The sequence below is a fragment of the Diospyros lotus genome, chromosome 3, assembly GCF_014633365.1.
Source record: "Diospyros lotus cultivar Yz01 chromosome 3, ASM1463336v1, whole genome shotgun sequence".
Classification (NCBI taxonomy): Eukaryota; Viridiplantae; Streptophyta; class Magnoliopsida; order Ericales; family Ebenaceae; genus Diospyros; species Diospyros lotus.
The window spans coordinates 321271-341035 of NC_068340.1; the positions used below are offsets into that span (position 1 = coordinate 321271).

The following is a 19765-nucleotide window of genomic DNA, read 5'->3' on the forward strand; positions in this document are numbered from 1 at the left end:
CTATACATGCATGTTATAAAGATTATAACTAAGAAAACAAAAAATTCACTTCAGTAATTTCATGATTGAAGTCATCCTGATCTAACTCATGATATACCACATGTTATGATATCCTAGTATATATTTTATTAAGTTATGAGCAATATTTGTTTAAAAAATAAAGTTACGAGCAATAAGTCAGTTAGGAAATTAAAAAACTGATCATGTGGATATATTAATAGTTCAAAGAAAAATAGGACGTGGACAGGCAGACAAGAAATCAAAAGGAAATGAAAAATCATAAGAAAGTATATGATTCGAAATCCACAAAAGTCAACAAGACAATAATATTGATATGACCACCGGGCCCCAACATATAGCTAGCTTACAAAAATAATGGCCTCCAAAATAACAAAGCAAAATTGATTCTATAATTTTTTTTTTCATGCATGTATATATGCACGTACACCGTGACACGTACATTCAAACTATACAAATTCAAGCCACACAGCTTTGATTTCTACCCATCCAATTAAACTTCAATGGAAAGTGGAATCCACTTGCGTGTAAATTTGGACAAATAAAAGACTTCAAAATTATTGTATATAGACATAATTGTAAGTTTATTTATTTATATTTATATTTAAATTGATCAAAAATTTATTAAAAAAAAAAACTATCCTAAATTGACAGAGAACTTACCCAAGGTTTGTGGAAAATTGACAGATGACCTACTCAGATTCTTTATCAATTTTTGAAAAATTTAAATATGAGTGTAAATAAATAAACCTGAGATGGGTATTATGTAATTTCATCTATACGACCACCTACCCTTTTTGATCATACACATTATATTATATTGAACTGTCATACACATCTTACACGTTGATCCATTGCATGAGCAGCCAGACAATGGCCACAAAAAGAAAAAAACCATAATGCATACAAGTACATATATATATATATATATGAATGTATAAGTCGCGTGAAAATGGATGATGGATAAATAAATTAAGCTGCTTTCACTGGTCCCCGGCCGGCATATAGCTCGAAAATATAGTGTCTTACAAAATGAATTGATCCGATCATAATTTGATTTCGACTCATTTTCCATCTCTAAAAATGCAAGCCACTCTCAGCTTTGGTTTTCTACCCATCAAAAAAAAAAAGAAGAAAAGATCAGCCAGCTCACTAGTAATGGCACTCTCTTTCCTTCTCCTTAATTTCCTTGCTCCCAAACACTCTCATGGCTGATAATCATGAGACCTTGTACGACTCTTCCGGTGATGAAGTCATCACCGGCACCCAATACTATCTCGTACCAGCGTTCAGTAGAGAAGGAGGTGGTTTTTATGCCACAGATCCATTAATTATGCCCAAGGGATCTTTACCAAGAAAGTTCAGATTCATCGCTAGGTCATACAGTAGAATTCTATATATCCTGCCAACTAAAACTATGAAATAGGTAATGTTATCTATGAGTTCACTGATTTGAACATCCATTTCCCTTCTCAACTCTGTAAGCTTTCTCAAAATGCGTGGACTGTCAGTTCATATGATAGAAGAGTGCAGGGTGCATTGATCATTACAGCAAATGGGAGGGTAGGATCCCCAGGACCAATTTGGTTCAAGTTTGAGAAGTTCAGCGACAATGTATACGTCTTGCTTTTCGATCCATCAGTTGGGACATTACCTAAGGGCTATATTGGGATGCTTTCTGGGTTCGATGGGCGTCCTGCTCTGGTTTGTAACCCACCCTTGCGTTTGAAGATTGTCAAAACTTCAGATGTTCCCCAAGTTAAAGAAGTAAGACTCAACAAGAAGGCAAAGATTGCTAGTGTTGTTTAGTGCCCATTATTAATCTAAATAGTTTATCGATCTGAGTCCTTGTTATTGTCGTCAGAAATAAATTATAAGGATACCAATTTGAGATCATTGTACTGCATAAATTTAAAATCGTAATATAATAAGGGATTTGGTACAATTGATTTTAATTTGATCAAATTGAATAATTATTTTATTTTTTTAAGAAAAAAAAAGTTGATTACTTTTATTATTTAATTATTATTACAAATCTAAAAATTGTGAGACGAGGAAATAAGCCTCAAAGTCTAAAATGATATCATGCATCAATCGACATTGCTAAATAAGCATCTCTTTATTTAGTTATAAATCTTTATTTTTAAAATTTATAGATATATATATTAGTCAACCTTTTAAATGACCCTCAATTTAGTAAAAAATTTAAAAATGACGATCTTGAATTTTTTTTTAAGTTTTTTACTCTTTGAGATCAAATTACCCTTACTCATTCTTATATGAAATCATACGTATGAGTTCAAACTGATCAACTTTACACACTCTTTGTAAATTCAATTTTACTCACTTTTCATAAATTCAACTTTACACATTCAACAAACAAATTAGAAACTCTGTGTAAAGTTTTCAGGTTTGAAAATTGAATATTACAACAGATTAAACCACGTGATTTTGTTTTTAACACACTAAATAATGAAAGTATATAGCACCAAAAATAAATAATGAAAATATATTTTATATTAACCCAAGTTACCTATCTTTCTAGAGAGAAATTAGTAGAGAGACAAATGGTAGGAGATGAGAGAGACTGGTGAGATGCAAAGAGAAGAAAGTGATGTGAGTTTTGAATTAGTAGAGGGAGTGAGTATTTCACATGTGAAGACAGAGATGTGAGTTTTGAAATATTAGAGAGAGAGTATTTGACAATGTGTGAAGAGGTTTTTTTTTTTTAATGATAGTTCACAACAATTATTTAAAGGTATTTTGGTCCAAAAACAATATTAGAGGTTCAAAAACTTAAAAAAATTTAGAATGAGTTATTTATAAACTTTTAGTTTTTCTAAGGGTCAATTAAAGCAATTTTCTCTATCTCCTCCTGATCTTTTAGTTACATATCTTTATTTTTGCAAGCTATTAAGGGTGTAAATAATTATTCGAATTTATGTTATTAAGATAATAGTACACTCAGTATAATTTAGAGACTATTTGGAAGAGCTTATTTATTGGACAAAAGAGCTTTTTTAATATAAGAAACTCTTCTCAAACAAATTTGTGTCGTTGGTTGTCACTCCATTTAAGCTTTTTGACAATTAAAAAAATTGTTTTGTTTATTTTTTATATATATATGTACGAAGAGAAGCTCAAATTTTGAACTTTTGGAAGTAGAATTTTTTTACGCTTTTTTAAAATACTAAAATGTCTAATATAATCTTATTGTATTTTATTATTTTACATGTCATTTTTATAATCTTATCATTTAAAATAGTATTTTAATTGACATTTAAACAATTACAACCTTTTACTTAAAAAAAATTATTTATAAAAACTCTACTCAAAAAAACCTTTCTAACTAGAGGAACTTTGTGAATGTACCATTAGTGGCACATCTTTGACGTTGAAGCATTTCATAGCCACTCGTGAATGACTATGAAATGCAAATAAGCCAAGAAAATTATATTTGATTTCTAACCAAACAGTTACATACAAGTAATTCTACTTAATTTGGGAAAGGAAACTTGGCTGTTAATTTTTGAATTCTTGCATTTATCACAACCTTTGAAAATTAAGTTACGTAGATTTCATTCATAATTCAGAAATCAATTTGTAATATTACGTTTATCAAATTCTTTGGAAATTAAGTGATGTGGTACTCTTCATAAATCATGAATCAAGCTCCTAACCGAGAGGGAATTTGATTCCCTCCTCCCATCCCAGAATCAAATTAATACCCATTCCTTAGGATGCCCGCAAGAGCTACAGTCGTTCGATCCAATGATTTTTGACAAAAAAAAATAAATTTGAATCTAATCAACAATAACTGTATAGAAAGTGAATTTGAACCCGAGAACCCAAACTGTCCACCACTCCTTGCTAACTACTGGGACAACCACAAGGAACTAATTAATACCCGTTCCTAATTGAAGGAGAAACCTATTACATATTTACTCAATTATCCTCACTACATTTAAAAAAAAAAAATAACAATACATAATACTACTCTGCTTGTCTTTATAATCAAATCTTTATTTATACTTTTTTATTTAGTTAAATAATATATTACACCCCAATTGATGTACGTATAAATTTACAATATCTCATTCTAGAAAAAAAAAAAGAATAATTAACTTTGCTAGAGTTACTGCTCAATTACTTGATATCGATCCTTATCTTAATATTAGACCATCTAAGTGTAAATTTACAATATATTACATAGAAAATCATATCAATTAGAAATTAAGTCTTTCAAATTATTGTACATGCACCTCGTATAATTATTTTCTCCTATATGTAAAATAAAATGAAAAACTTAATCATATCCATATAGAAAATCTTCAAGTACACAAAAATAATTCCAATTTTCAGAGGTCTAGATGCATAACTAGCTTACAAAAATAATGACGATCAAACTAAATGATTTTATCATGATGGTCCAATGTATATTTATTAATGCATAAAAATATAAAATTTCTAACAAGCAAGTATATATGAAGCATAATGAGTAAAAATGTAGAATTTTCACTTAAATAATAATAATAAAAATAAAAAACCATACGATGAATAGACAAAAGTCATTGTTATGATTTTAAATGTATTCTAATAATTGAGACTTGTTTATCTAAATGTAGAATTTTAAAATATCTAATCTCGGATTCAATTACAAAATATATAAAAAGAAAAATAAAAGAAAAATCCAGCTAAACATTTATTAAATTGTTGATCAACTTTATTCCTTCCTTCCTCGAAAATTTCTTCTTTTCGTTTGTTGGACTCATTTTCTTCATCACTAGATCAAAATTGAATCTCACTAGAAAAAGAGAAACAAGAAAAAAGAGTAAAATATGAGGACAAATAATTGAACACTAACGGAAACTATTAATTGTTGACAAGTGTTAAACCATCTCAAGCTCAGTCAAACTCAAGCCAAATCTTGTAAATTGAATCTGTAGCTCAAGAGACGGTAACCATTTAATTGTTTTGTCCTACATAAATTAATGTACGTTGTTATTTTATATTTAGTTGATATATATATATACAGAACTACCATACACGTTTTACACATTAATTTTTTAATTTAACTGTTTTACATAGAATTTACTAATACATTTTTATAATATTAATATAATAAATTCAAAAGGATAATCAAAGGCAATATTGGAAGAATAATTAATAATCCATTTCATGGACAGTCAGACAAGGAAAAAAAAACAAACAAGCATAATGCATAAACAGTACATATATTTCACGACTCGAATTTCGATAAGTCATGACCGACATTAATCCCTAGGCTCAACGGCCCCACAATGGACTAGTAAAACTCTTCTTTAACTCGATTTGCTAAAAACAATAATATTACTGACAAAATATAGAAAACATGGAGTAAAATACCATTTCACCTTCTATAATAACATTTCAATATTCCATATACAACAGCTGTACAAAATAAGAATATCCATCACACTACTGTCATAAATACATATCAAATCCCGTATCTCAAGCCCTTAGCACAATTACATGCCACAAAAATAAAAGACAAAAGATTAGACTCAACAGTACGTGTATGTCTCCACATAGCATCCTATATCACATCAAGAGTCAAAAAGAGGTCTGATATCATACCAGAAGATCTGCTGGACCAATAATCAAAAAGGAGAATTCCCTAAAAAATATTTTTAATAAAAAAGAGTGAGTCTTGTGAACTTGCGAGTATAAGGTATGTCATGCCCACTAGGAGAATATGCAATAAAAATGCTAAGATGAGTATCATGGATACAATAATATAATAGTAAGATGAACAACGAGTAAATGTAGTATAAGTTACATAATTTGAGATTCAATGAAAAACATAGTGTAGGAAAAATAGGTGTCTAAAGACAACCCCCATAAGTTATTCCCTAACCACCTAAGTCCCTTATACTTTTAAATGAGATACATGCACTGATTCTGAGGACACACTAGTAGAAATTGGCCTAACGCCTATACACACATGCGCTCAAGTATATATACTGGCACATACGTCATTCTCACTATAATATAATAATGGCCCACGTAATAGCAGTGCTGAAACATACTATCCGTGTCTCTCATGGTCTTGGCATGCCAAGCCTCACAGTACCATGATCTTTTCCAACTATGAGTCACCAGGGAATCTACTAAATAGTCCTCTAATAATAATGCAACTGATACTCTATTTAAAGCACAAGTTGTAATCATTTATCATTTCATGTGGTGCCTAAAATACAACATATCATTCAATATTTCACATTCTCAAGACAAGAAATCAGTTAGGGTATCTTTCAGCTTATGTCTCTCCCAGTATGATGAAAATATTTCATGCAAGTTAGAAATATTTAAAAGTTTTTTTCTATGATCTGCATACAAAAATCATGTACAAGTTATATAATCTTTATGCATGAAACAGTATATACATGCATAATATAAGGTAAACATAACATATCATGTCTACTCGCTTGGGAAACGATAATTCAAGTTCGAGTCTGGGGAGAAGATTGAGCAAAGTCCTGAAATTACAAGTAATGACGTAATGAAATTACCAAAAATCCTAACCATTGTCAAACACCCTGAATTGGTTATTTTATACCTTGGCCCGCACAATTTTCAAATTTGGCGCCATGAAATTCGTCGAGCTTAGCCATCGACTACATCATCATACCTCACCTTGCATGCTACGCGTAAGTGTATAGTGGAGCTACACACCCACTTATAGATTACAATAAAATAATATATATATATTTCTATATTCACCCATAAACTAGTTTTTTTAATATAAATAATATATTTTTATTTAAATTTCTCATTTTTTTCAAAAATACATATATATTATATTTATAACTCAATTGATAAATTTTTAAAAATTTAATAATTATTTAATTAATAATTTAATAAATGGCTTTAAAGAAATAAATTGCAATATTCTAGCCTCAGAATAAAATGAATCCATCAGAAATCAAGATTCGGAATAAATCCACACTACAAGAAATTTAGTATATTGTGACAAAATAATTGTGATGGATTAAATTTTGTCACGAAAAGTATTTTTTTTTTGTGACAAAATTATGACAAAATAGAGTTTTCTCATGCCAAATTCAAAAAGTGAATAAAGTTGTGACAAACTATATTTTGACAAAATATTTTGTCATAATATAGTGATGTAGATAATTTATAATGACAAAATAATTTTTGTCACAAAATTTTGTCACATGAAATTGGCACCAATTTTTTTGCGCCAATTCAACTTACATAATATGACAAAATAATTTTGTCACACAAAATTTTGTCACAATATTTAATTATATAAGATATAATTACAAAATTTTTTAGTCACAATAAGTAATATTTTTATAACAAAAATAGTTTGTCACAACATAGTATTATAAAAAAAAAATATGACAAAAATATGTACATCACAAGAAATTAAATTTTTTGTGACAAAAATAATTTTATTAAATTTATTTTTTCAACTTGTAGCGTATCTTTTTTGTCACGAAAAGTAATTGTGATGCATAAAATTTTGTCACAAAAAGTATCTTTATTATGACAAAATTGTGACAAAATGGAGTTTTCTCGTGCCAAATTCAAAAACTGAGTAAAGTTGTGATAAACTATATTTTGACAAAATATTTTGTCATAATATAGTGATGTAGATAATTTATAATGACAAAATAATTTTTGTCACAAAATTTTGTCACATGAAGTTGGCGCCAAATTTTTTGCGCCAATTCAACTTAGATAATATGACAAAATAATTGTCACAATATTTAATTATATAAGATGTAATTACAAAAATTTTTAGTCATAATAAATAATAATTTTTATAAAAAAAATATGTACGTCATAAGAAATTCAATTTTTTTGTGACAAAAATAATTTTATTAAATTTATTTTTTCAACTTGCAGCGTATCTTTCTTGTCACGAAAAGTAATTGTGATAGATTAAATTTTGTCATGAAAAATATTTTTTTTGTAACAAAATTGTGACAAAATAGAGTTTTCTCATGTCAAATTCAAAAAGTGAGTAAAGTTGTGACAAACTATATTTTGACAAAATATTTTGTCATAATATAGTGATGTAGATAATTTATAATGACAAAATAATTTTTGTCACATGAGGTTGGCGCCAAATTTTTTGCACCAATTCAAATTAGATAATATGACAAAGTAATTTTCTCACAAAAAATTTTAGTCACAATAAGTAATAATTTTTATAATAAAAATAGTTTCTCACAACATAGTATTATAAAAAAAAATATGACAAAAATATGTACGTTAGAAGAAATTTAATTTTTTGTTACAAAAATAATTTTATTAAATTTACTTTTTCATAAAATACATCATATTAGGCATAAAAAATAAAAATCTTGTAGGCGCCCCTAGCTAGGGACCCACAACAAGATGACATAACTGCCAAACCCTATTAAAACATTACACATTCTTCTTAATATTGATAATGGAAGCCATACTCAACATTTTTACTCATAGACAAATACATTTGGGTCCACATCCCCATAATGTAACTTAATATTACACCTTATTAAGGTCCACAACCCACCATATCTCCTCAGGGGTACAACTTAAAACATAAACAAGCATAAATTAATATTACACACCACAAATTAATAAACAAGCATAAATTAATAATAAAACACTCCTCCATCTCCTAGTCAATCAATTCTCCCTTCTCAATCACTGTAGTATCCCAAAATTTTGGAAAAAAAATATATATATATATATCAATTTATGCATTTGAGACTTTTGAGGTAGTAAGATAATAAATAATCATAAGAATAATAAATGAAATTAAATTAATTAAATCAATTGATATGTCATAATTTTGTGGCGGTGCGTGTGCTTAGAGGTTAAGCAAAGTGGCCAAAAATCTGGTATTTTCTCTCACATTGAGAGCTGTGGCCGAAAAGAAATAGCGAGAGAGAGAGAGAGAGAGAGAGAGAGAGAAGGGGCTCGAGGGCGAGCAGAGAGTGAGAGATAGAGAGAGCTCAACTGAGAGAGAAAGAGAGAGAGAGAGAGAGAGAGCTCGGAGGCCAGTCGACCATGGCAGCGGCCGACGAGGAGCAGCAGCGGCTTGAAGAAGCCGCGGCCATGGACGACGCGGAGCAGCGGGGGTGGCGACACGAGGCAGTAGCAGCGGCGGCGCGCGCGACAGTGGGAGGCGGAGCTGGAGGCGGCGGCGGCTGGAGGAAGGAGCTCGGCCGCAAGGAGAAGAAGAAGAAGAAGAAAAGAAAGAAGAAAATGAGAAGAAAAAGGAAAAAAGGAAGAGGAAGAAGCAAGGCGCAGGGTGAAGGTGCGAGGAAGAAGAAGATCAGGGGAGAAGAAGAGAAAATAAACAAAAAAAAAAGAAAATAAAAGAAAAGAAAGGAAAGAAAAGAAAAATAAGAGAAAAATAATAGAATTTTGGGATTTTTCGGCATGAAAAGTGATCAGGTACGTGGGTAAAAATTAGTAGAAGCGTAATATGTTTAAATTATAAATTTTACCCGATTGGAATTAATTAATTTAAGTTTCGGTTGTATTATTTGCTAGGAAATGTTTTAATTCGCATCGAGAGCACAAGAGAGGCTGAAAGCAGCCGATTTCAGGCAAGCTCCTAACCCTCTCCTCGTGTTCTTTAATTCCCATGAGAGACTTCGTAGTTTCTCGTATTTTATCATCTCCCTTACTCTAATTCGGCGCCTAGCCTTATTTTTTGAATTATTATTCATTTTTTTTAATTTAAATAAATCCGAGACTTCTAGAGTTTTATTCGTTAAGTGCCTACGGGGGTTGGTATGGCCCCCACTCCTTTTGGGAATGATGCTAAACTAGCCTGGGAACTAGGTTTCTAGACGTGAGGGTTTATTTACGATTTTATCGGGTTTATTTATAGTTTTTCTCGGATTTATTTATGGTTCGGTTAGAGCTATCGAGCAGTAGGGCAGGGGTCGGTTGTTGATAACGTTGGGGTAGACTATTGTAGGGCCCTGAAGTGGACCGTCGGGTGGACACTCCTAGTCACTGGCCGTTGATCGGTGCCAAACACTGCTGACTAGCTCTACCAGTATGTGATTTACTGGATGTTTAGATTTATTATATTACTGTTCATGATTTGATATGCACATGGGTGCAGGTTGCATGTTGGGGTATTCATTTATTGAGTATGCTTGAACACGGATATTCTAGTTTGGTTAGGTTGTATCTGGCACGAGCATATGCATCGCGTGTGGTTTACTATATGGGCGAAGCATGGCCTAATGCCTGGATGTATGGGTGCCGGTGTATCACGTTGATGCTCACTATGCCATTGCATTTTTATGTGCATTGCATGGTTACCGGTAGTTATTAATTCTCGGACAGGAGTACCGTTCCGAGGAAGCCTATGGCTCGAGTGTTGGGAGTACCGACATGGACGGGTGACGAGAGTACCGACCCGGGACAGCGCGTGCAGGTTTGTTGGAGATTTATGTTGCCTTTCAGGGCAACGGGAGGTTGGAATGAGACTTGGGTGCCAGGTGTCTTGTGTAGGCCCCAAGAACCAGTATGTGTTTTTATTATGCTATGCTATTGTGCTGTAGCGTCTCATGGCTTGTGTGTGCCTGAGAGTTTATTCTAGGGAGAGATTTCTAGTTTTGTGTAACCTTCAGCCTTTCTTTTCTTATGCTTGCTGAGTCTCTCGACTCACCTTGCTTTCCATCATTCCAGGTAGTGGCAGCGTGGGTCCAGGCAAGGGAGTCAGCTTCTAGCGACAGCGTCGGTATAGTGTACAGGAAGTCCCGTCAATCCCTGTCAACTCTGATGGTTGAGTAGGGTTTACTCTATCATTTTTACTGTGCCAGGTCGTTCTTCGAGTCTCGTGTATGTCGGCACAGGAGTTTGTGTTTATGTATTTATCATGTAACCGTTGTGATAGCAGGGTACCCGTAGTGCATGCATGTGTTTAGCTTCGTTTTCGCTGTTCTTATTTTTCTGTATGCATGCCAGGGTGGTTTTTGGTCTTGTGTATAATTCTTTCTCCTTGCGTAAGCACTCCCGTTCAGATAGTCCGGGTGGTTCGGGATATCCGGGCAGGGGTGCTTACAATCACCAACCTCGAACTTAAAAAAAAGCGAGAGTTTCAGTTTATATCGGGATATATATAGGCCCTCTCATTCGGATATGCGGACTTGGCATCCGAATATCCATACAAGAAATTCGCATATAAAACTTTATATCCGGATATGCATAAATAGTTTGCATAATTAAGCATGAATTAATTTGAATTAAACCATAATTGAGCGTGAATCAATTCTTAATTAAACCTCACCTCCCAACTTGAATTGTGGATTGTCCTCAAACACACTAAAATGTAAAAATAAGGAATACCTGAAAATAGCTCCCAGCTCATCAACGGCTTCAAGTTCTCCATCTGGCCAGGGGTTGTTGCTAGTGTTGACAGGGTCTAGATTACTCACGAAAAATAATTCATGACCACTATATGGAAGATGTCCAATACTGGTTTCTAGGAGATCCCAATTTGGAACAACTGGCGTGACTGGACATGAGCTAGCAAGAAAAGACTCCTGCATCAACGCAAGTTGGGATTGCAGATAGATGATCTGTTGTTGGAGGGTAAATATGTGGGAAACACAGCCATATATGGGGTCGTTAATCCTAGCTTGGGCTTCATACCATAGTGTAAATGCAGCCCAAGCACGGTCATCTTCTGGAAGTTGGGCCAAGATTTTTGAAACGTTACTAGCACCAAACACCTTGTGAATGGCGGCAAAATGATCGTGTCCTTGATCATAGAAGAAGTAAGGGGCAAAGATGCACCCTTGGATACATTGTCTTCTCAAAAACTTGCAAGCACCACATGGGGAGCCGGTTCTTGGCATAGTTTTTCTAGTATTATTATTATTATATTTATATAAATTTTTCAGGGACTCGAAGCGACAGAGGATACAGAGGGTTGGCAGTTGGGATTTGGGGTTTGGGGCTGGTGATGATGATGTTGGTGAGACACACATCCAGGTTAAAAAGAGAGGTATTAGATTTATGAGAGAAAACAAGAAATAAATAAACAATAACTAAATAAGAGTAAGAATGCTGATGATTTAGAGCTCACCGTGAAGTCGACTAAGGGAGATATCAAAGATGTGGATTGACAGATGTGGATCTGATCGGTGAGACAACGAAGAGACAAGATAACAGCAAAGCAGTGGAGATGTAGAGATTTGAGGGCGAGGGTTTGGTGAAAATCGTGCCAAGAAGAATGATTGACCCTATTTAAAAATATTATAATAAAATATAAGTATATATTATAATGGTATATATTATGTCACCCATAATATTTTATACATAATATATTTAATTATATATTATATATTAATTAAATATTATTATATATTATTTTTGTGACAAATCCCTAGTTATTTAATAAATTTTGAATGTTTTTAATAAATTTTAATATTTAATAATAACTCTAAATAGTTATTTAATCTTAGATGACCCGCCCATTTGGCCAAATTCCAAGGCCCAAATTGGCAAATTCACCCCCCCCCCCCCCCCCCCAAATCATTCTCACTTTAGTGATATTTCATAAAGTGGATGGACAAAAGGGGCTATGAGGAGGCCAATTGGCAAAGACCCCACGTGCTGTCAAGGCCTCTTTTGATATATATGTGTGTAGAATCATTCTCATTTAGTGAGATAAAAAAATAATAAAAAGAATAATAAGGACGAAAATTAATTTGTTTTAAATTTAAAAAAAATAAATTTATTTTATTAGTTAATTATTAATTATTTATCAATAAAATAATTAATAATATAATTAATTTAAAGTGATATAGAAATAAAGTGGATGGCCAACAAATTTTCAGGTACTCTTCTATATCTCCATCTTTTATGTATTTTTAGTGAACAAATAAGTCTTCAGGCATTAGTTTGGAAAATATTTTAAATATGTCATTATTTTTAAAAATGTCATTATTTTTAAATTTTTCATATTAAATATTTGTTTTTATTATTAATGAATGAAATAAAATATTTTATAATTAATATGTAATTAAAAAAATTAGTCCTCTCTCCAATTGTAATTAAAAAATATTTTATAAAGGCATATAGATATTATTATATTATAGGAAAGTGGGTTTCATTAATAGAGTTGATATTATATTATAATAATATATATTATGTCACACGACCCACCACAGCTTGCAGCTCATCATTTTGTTTTGTGTGGGCTACATTGTGGCGTGCACTTGTTAGCCAGAATGGGATATAGCCAAATTGCAGAGGGCAAATTAAATACATAATAATATATAATTAAATTATATAGCCAAACGCCAATGGGATAGTCAGAGTGCTGGCTAATATATGCGTAATAATTGTGTCAGGAGATTGAAATTAAATACATAAAATATAGATATTATTATATTATAGGAAAGTGGATTATTATTATATGCAGCTGCGCGGGCTGCCCAAAAGTGGAAAGAGGCTTTTCCTTTTTAAATGCCAGATGGGTCTTTATGTTTCAAAGGCCATGTATACCATGATTGAGTCTTACTTAATTTGGGTGCTTTTGATATTCGGAGATTATAAACGCGAAGGAAAGTTAGGAGGAGGTGGTGGTAGAAACTTGCAGGAAATTTTGAAAGAGCTAGCCGATCGAATCCATCAAATTAAAGACAGGATTCTAGTCAACAACTCAAGCTGTCGAAGACCTCGAAGGTAAGCCACGTACAATATCATTATATTAAAGATATGTTGGATGAGTTGAGAAAGAATGACCTCCAGAAGAGGTTTGAAATTTATCATCTGGAACTTGCACCTCATGTTTTTGCTCACTATGTACAAAATCAGCATGTGTGCTGCAAAGGCTTGCAACTCCCATGGTTATACCATAACGTTTGGATCATAGCACAAATTCAATAGTTCTTAGAATAACAATTATTTAGATGGGCATGGCCAGCCTAATTTTGTTGCTTTTATCTGTTTTTCAAATAACCTAAAATTATTTGCAAACCTCTTTGGTTAAGCAACATAAAAGTTCCAAAATGAAAACAGAAAAGCAACCCCTCCCCGCGGCCCTTAAGCTCCTTCCTTCTGAAACATATTTGATCCTAAATGAATTCACCGTATTTGATCCATGGAGTTTTACGTTAATTTAATTTGATTTAATAGATACTATACATATAATCTTCCTACTTATTGACATTAATTGTTGGGCATATGTGTGCTGCTTGCTATTTGATTAATTGAATCGATTCTTGCAACTAGATTTTGAGACCCAACATTTAGATTAGCTGCTAGTTGGCATCAGTACGTACTACTGTTAATTACCATGCTCAAGCTTTGTTTGCCAATATGATAACTTTGGTTGCTTGCACTGAAGGATATATATATATAACTAATTTAGATGCCAAAAGTACATATATAATTAACAAGAATTCACCGTATTTGATCCATGGAGTTTTACGTTAATATAATTTGATAGTCGATAAACAATATTACTATGGATGACTTACATATTTTTGTTCTATTATATAATAGATTTAATTGCTATGGCACCTGGTCAGAAAAAAAAACAATTATTTTGAAATCAAAGTCCACTACTCCACCATTAAATGTTCTTGTTACACATGTGCAATCCAAATCCAATACTTTACCATCAAAGGTTTCTAGTACACAAAGAAAATTCACTACTTTGCCACCTAATTCCAAGAATAACGTCACTTTGCCAATCATGGTTCATACTACACAACTTAAAGAAAAAAGATTCAACACCACCAAGAACAAATGATGGTATTCCACCATCCACTTTGAATAACATTGGGAGTTCATCAATTTCTCCAAATGACATGGTGACAATTGAGTCAACAATAGGTGGAGGTTAGTTATTTATTTATATTTGTTTGGATGGTATTCCACCATCTAGAGGGTAAAAAGATTGGAGGAGTTATTATTAAAAAATCAATGCATCTACTAATAGGCCCTGTTGAAAAGATATTTAAAATGGAGATAAGAGTTGTCACTAGATTGTTAGCACTATTAAGGGTGTTTTATTGGAAAAAAATGACAGATGTGTTGGATCCTTAATCCAACATTGTGCTCATATGTGAATAATTATGCATTGTGGGCTGTCAAATAATCTAAGCCCAATTAAAAGTGACCTGTTAAGTTTTGGGCTTTAATGTATCTAATAGGGTGTGGGCCTTTAATGTGTAGATACTTAAAGGATAATTATGTTTTCTTGATGGGCTGAAACATGATTATCAATAGGGTAAAGGGTTGTTACCTCTATAAATACAGTGGTTATGATCCCTAGGTCTTACGAATGAATTAGTTGTATTTCTGTATCTCATCATCAGAAATAAGTTGCAGAGAGAAACTTAAAGGATTCTCTCAGAAATTCGTATTGATCTGGAAGGCTCGCCGCACGGATCAAAAGAGATATAATCGTTATGGTTTCAGGTACGCTTCCGTTTATTGTTTATTTATTCTTGATGATTTGACATGATTGCTCTTGGGTTTGGGTGATAGTTTTCACAAAAGATTCAAAGTTTACAACAGATGCTCTTAAGAAGCCCTTTTCTAAAAAATCGAGGTGAGATATATTTATAATTTTTTATTTTCTTTGAAGAATTTTTATATGTTAATTAAGTTTTATAATATAGAAATAACTTATTTTGAACTAAATATTTGTAGAGTGAATTTGATATAGACTTGAGTGATCTACATACAAAAAAAGTAATGGATAAGATTATGGCTAGGCGTTTTATGATTTACAAATACCAATGCCACATGCATTACAAGAAATTTGCTACCCTGGAAGAAGCTCGTGAAAATCCTGTCGATCACATGGAATCGGATGATTGGAAAGCTTTATGTACTCATTTTGAAGAGGAAAAATTTAAGGTAATATTTTATTTCTAATAAATTTAGATACAACAAATAAATTTTCTCAAATTTTTTCATCTGTGATTTAATTGTTCATAGTACTTTTTTTTCTCTTATTATTATATATTGTGTAAATTTATAGGCTCAAAGTGCATCAAATACAAATAATCGAGCAAAGATACAAGTTTCACACACATCAGGTTCAAAGTCTTACTGCCAACGCATGTATGAAATGGTATGTTTAATTAGTTATAAGTTGAAGTATAGTTATTTAAACTACTTTGTACTTCATATTTTTTTTAAAATATTTTGATATGTATGCTTTCTTTTTTTTTACCAATTTTAAATATAGGAACTTATTGAAGAAAATTTGAAAGAGATTTTAGAAGAAAATCAAGAAGACAAAATTGAGCAGTCTATTGAAGTAAGACTTTATTTTGAGACACATCGTAAAAGTGATGGTACTTGGACCCACCCACAAGCTCAAGAAAACTATGTAAGTAATTTCATTTTATTAATTTTTAATGATATATTATTTTAACTATTAATTTATATAATTTTTTTGCTTGAATTAACTTTTATTTTTATTTTTATAGGAGCAAATGAATGCTCTTTGGGTTAAAACAATGGAGGATGGTACTGAAATGACTGGGCGCCAAATTCTTGAAAAGGTTTTGAAGCCAAAATCTGGATATATTCATGGACTTGGTTATGAGGTGAAACCAAGTAAATCTAGAGAATTGGAACTAGAAGCTCTTTTAGAAACTGAAAAGATTGAATTTGAAAAGCGAAATACTAAATTAAGAGAGCAAATACAAAGCCAACAAATCAAAATAAGTAGCTTACAAGAATCTTATGATCAACTTAAATTTTTGATTGATGAATTAAGACGTGAATGAAGTGATGAAGTAAATACATCTACTTCTTTTCATGAAGGTAAATATATAATTTAATTATTAATTAAGTGCTTTATTCAATTCAAATTCATTTAATTTTCATTTATTCTAATGATTTTCTTTTTGGTAGATTGAAATTATGGAACAACAAGAGGAATTATGGAGCAACAAGTAGATGAAGATCAAGAATGTTTGGTGCCAAACAACTTTATTTAATTTGTATGTTTGGTGAAGATCAAGAATGTTTGATGAAGATCAATGATGTTTGGTGAAAGTAATATTGTTTTGGAGCATTATTATTATTTGAGAAATGATGACTTTCCATATATGAAGTTTTTTTATTTATATTGTTGATTTTATTTATTATATTTAACATTGTTGACTTTAATATTTTCAAGCCTTTTTTTTAATTTTTTACTTGATATAAGGATGAATAAGATATGTCTTAAAAATAATTCAATCAATACAAATATTTTTGTCATTATTGGGACATTCAGAATATGACAAAAATATTTTTGTCACATTTTTTGATTTTATGAAAAATAATTTCTTCAATATTAATATTTTCTTACTAAAAAAATTTGTCACCTGAACTAATTACTAACACAAATATTTGTCACTATTCACTATCGGGACATTAACAAAAATATTTTCTCACTATTGAATAATTTTGACAAATTTATTTTGTCAATATTTCTATTTTATCAAAAAAATATTAATCACAATATTTAATAATTGACAAAATTAATTTTATCACATTAAAAATTATGTCAAATAAGTTTTGTCACTATTTAAATTGTGACAAAATATTTTTGAATTTTATGACAAAATAATTTCATTGGTATTAATATCTTCTTACGAAAGAAATTCATCACTTGTGTGAATTATTGACAAAAATATTTTTGTCACTATTGAGACATTAAGAATATGAAAAAAATATTTGTCACCCTTTCATAATTTTGAGAAAAATATTTTTATCATATTTTTTAATTTTATGAAAAATAATTTCATCAATATTCATATTTTCTTACAAAAAAAATTTGTCACATATACTAATTACTGACACAAATATTTTTGTCACTATTGGGTCATTAACAAAAATATTTTTGTCACTATTGAATAATTTTGAGAAATTTATTTTCTCATTATTTCTATTTTATCAAAAAAGTATTTGTCACAATATTAAATAATTAACAAAATTAATTTTATCGCATTAAAAATGATGTCAAATAAATTCTGTCACTATTTAAATTGTGACAAAATACTTTTTGTCACAAGATATATTTTGTCACGATAAAACATATGATTTTTATCTAAAATTTGAATTTATTGTGACTAAATAGTACCTATTGTGACAAAAAAAAAATTCTTTTACAACAAAATAATTTGTCTTAATAAGTTGGTTTAAGTGACAAAATACGTTTCGTCACAATAAAACTATTGATATTGTCACAATATACTTATTAAGACAAGCTTGTTGTGACTAACATAATGACAAACATTTTCGTCACAACATATTTTTTGTGACAAAATATTTTATCACAAGAACACTAATTTCTTGTAATGCCACATTATCATCATAGGCTAGCCTAGAACGCACTCGGGGTCAGTCTTGCTCAGTCTCGAGTCATTCAATAGGGTTTCGTCCTTAGGAGTCCGATCAACAAAATGACTCGCCAATTCTATGAGACCTAAAGAGAATCCAAATTAGACTGACGTCGATATCCTAAGTAGGACCAACCTAACCAAGTCATCCTAGATCCACGAATAAGCGACAAGAAGGGAGAACAAGTCAAATGGGCCAGCCCAAGGGCTGCCACAACTGAGTCAAGTCATGCTCAACACATTGGGTCATCCTATAACCCAATCGGGCCTCGTCATCCTAGGCCAAAACCTAACTCGACATGCCCAACCCCAAAATCCCTCATTTCATTTTTCTTTATATTTTATTTATTTTTATTTTCTTTCCTTTTCTTTTCTTTTCTTTCTTTTCCTTTTCTTTTCTTTCTTCCCAACAGACTGCCACCGCTGGCGACCACCGCCAGCCAGTGAAAAATGGCCGACCAACATACCGATTCAAAGCCCTTGCCACGAACATCAACATATCTCCAAACGAGAACCATCAGACCGTTAGATTTTAATAGATCTAAGAATTAATTTTCGGCCAAAATAGGGACGAAACCTGGCCATCGCCGACCGCCAGCCATCGGGCATTTTTTCGATGATCGGAGGCTACCACGAGGTGCACAACACCTAGGCGACCAACATACCAGAAGATCAAACAGCTAGATTTTTGTAGATTTAGGGTTAAACTCTCGGCCAAAAAGAGAACAAACCCACTGCCAACATCGCCAGTTAACGTGGCCGATGATTCCCGACTATCCGAGACCTCTATCAAAGTCCCTCAAGCAATCCAACCACCATATCCCAAAACCATCAAAATTTAATGGTCGGATCTTAGTAGATCTGACCTTAAACAACAGGCCAAAAACCCACATCGCCCTCAATACACACGCACCCTCGAAACAACAAGAAAAATCGACAAGATCAAGCCAAAATGCTTACCTCTTTGTAGATCGGGGGCACGTAAATGTTAGAAATAAAGTTAGTTCGAAGATCGAACGGATGGATTGTAAATAATCGGCAAAAATCCGAGAGAGAGAGAGCAAGAGAGAAAAAGAGAGAAAGAGAAATTTCTGGGATGGGGGCTACCCACGCGCCTCCCCTTTCCTTTTATATTTTTATTTTTATTATATTTTTATATATTATTTATTATTATTATTATTATTATTATTATTATTTTATATATGTATATATATATATTTTGGATCTTTACATTCTCCCCCCCCCCTTATAAAAATTCGCCCTCAAATTTCAGGGAAACAAATAGGGGTATTTCTCTTTCATGGCATCTTCCATCTCCCAAGTGGTCTTATCCTCGCTATGGTTGCTCCACTGGACTTTAA

General features: G+C 31.7%; 2 protein-coding genes across 3 annotated transcripts; both read left to right on the forward strand.

Annotated features, from left to right (window-relative positions):
• Window positions 1–1225: 1225 nt before the first annotated feature.
• On the forward strand, window positions 1226–1827 carry LOC127798337 (uncharacterized). The gene is made up of 2 exons (XM_052331842.1): window positions 1226–1322; window positions 1445–1827. Exons 1-2 carry the CDS (start codon window positions 1226–1228, stop codon window positions 1825–1827), a joined length of 480 nt encoding a protein of 159 aa, XP_052187802.1.
• An 11785-nt stretch (window positions 1828–13612) lies between these two features.
• On the forward strand, window positions 13613–17081 carry LOC127798114 (uncharacterized). 2 transcript variants are annotated; one of them, XM_052331435.1, is made up of 6 exons: window positions 13613–13734; window positions 15375–15921; window positions 16046–16103; window positions 16256–16399; window positions 16500–16619; window positions 16930–17081. In XM_052331435.1, exons 2-6 carry the CDS (start codon window positions 15875–15877, stop codon window positions 16972–16974), a joined length of 414 nt encoding a protein of 137 aa, XP_052187395.1. In that variant the 5' UTR covers window positions 13613–13734; window positions 15375–15874; the 3' UTR covers window positions 16975–17081. The 2 variants fall into 2 exon arrangements, with proteins under 2 accessions (XP_052187395.1, XP_052187393.1); XM_052331433.1 differs by having other exon boundaries at window positions 16500–17081.
• Window positions 17082–19765: the final 2684 nt, after the last annotated feature.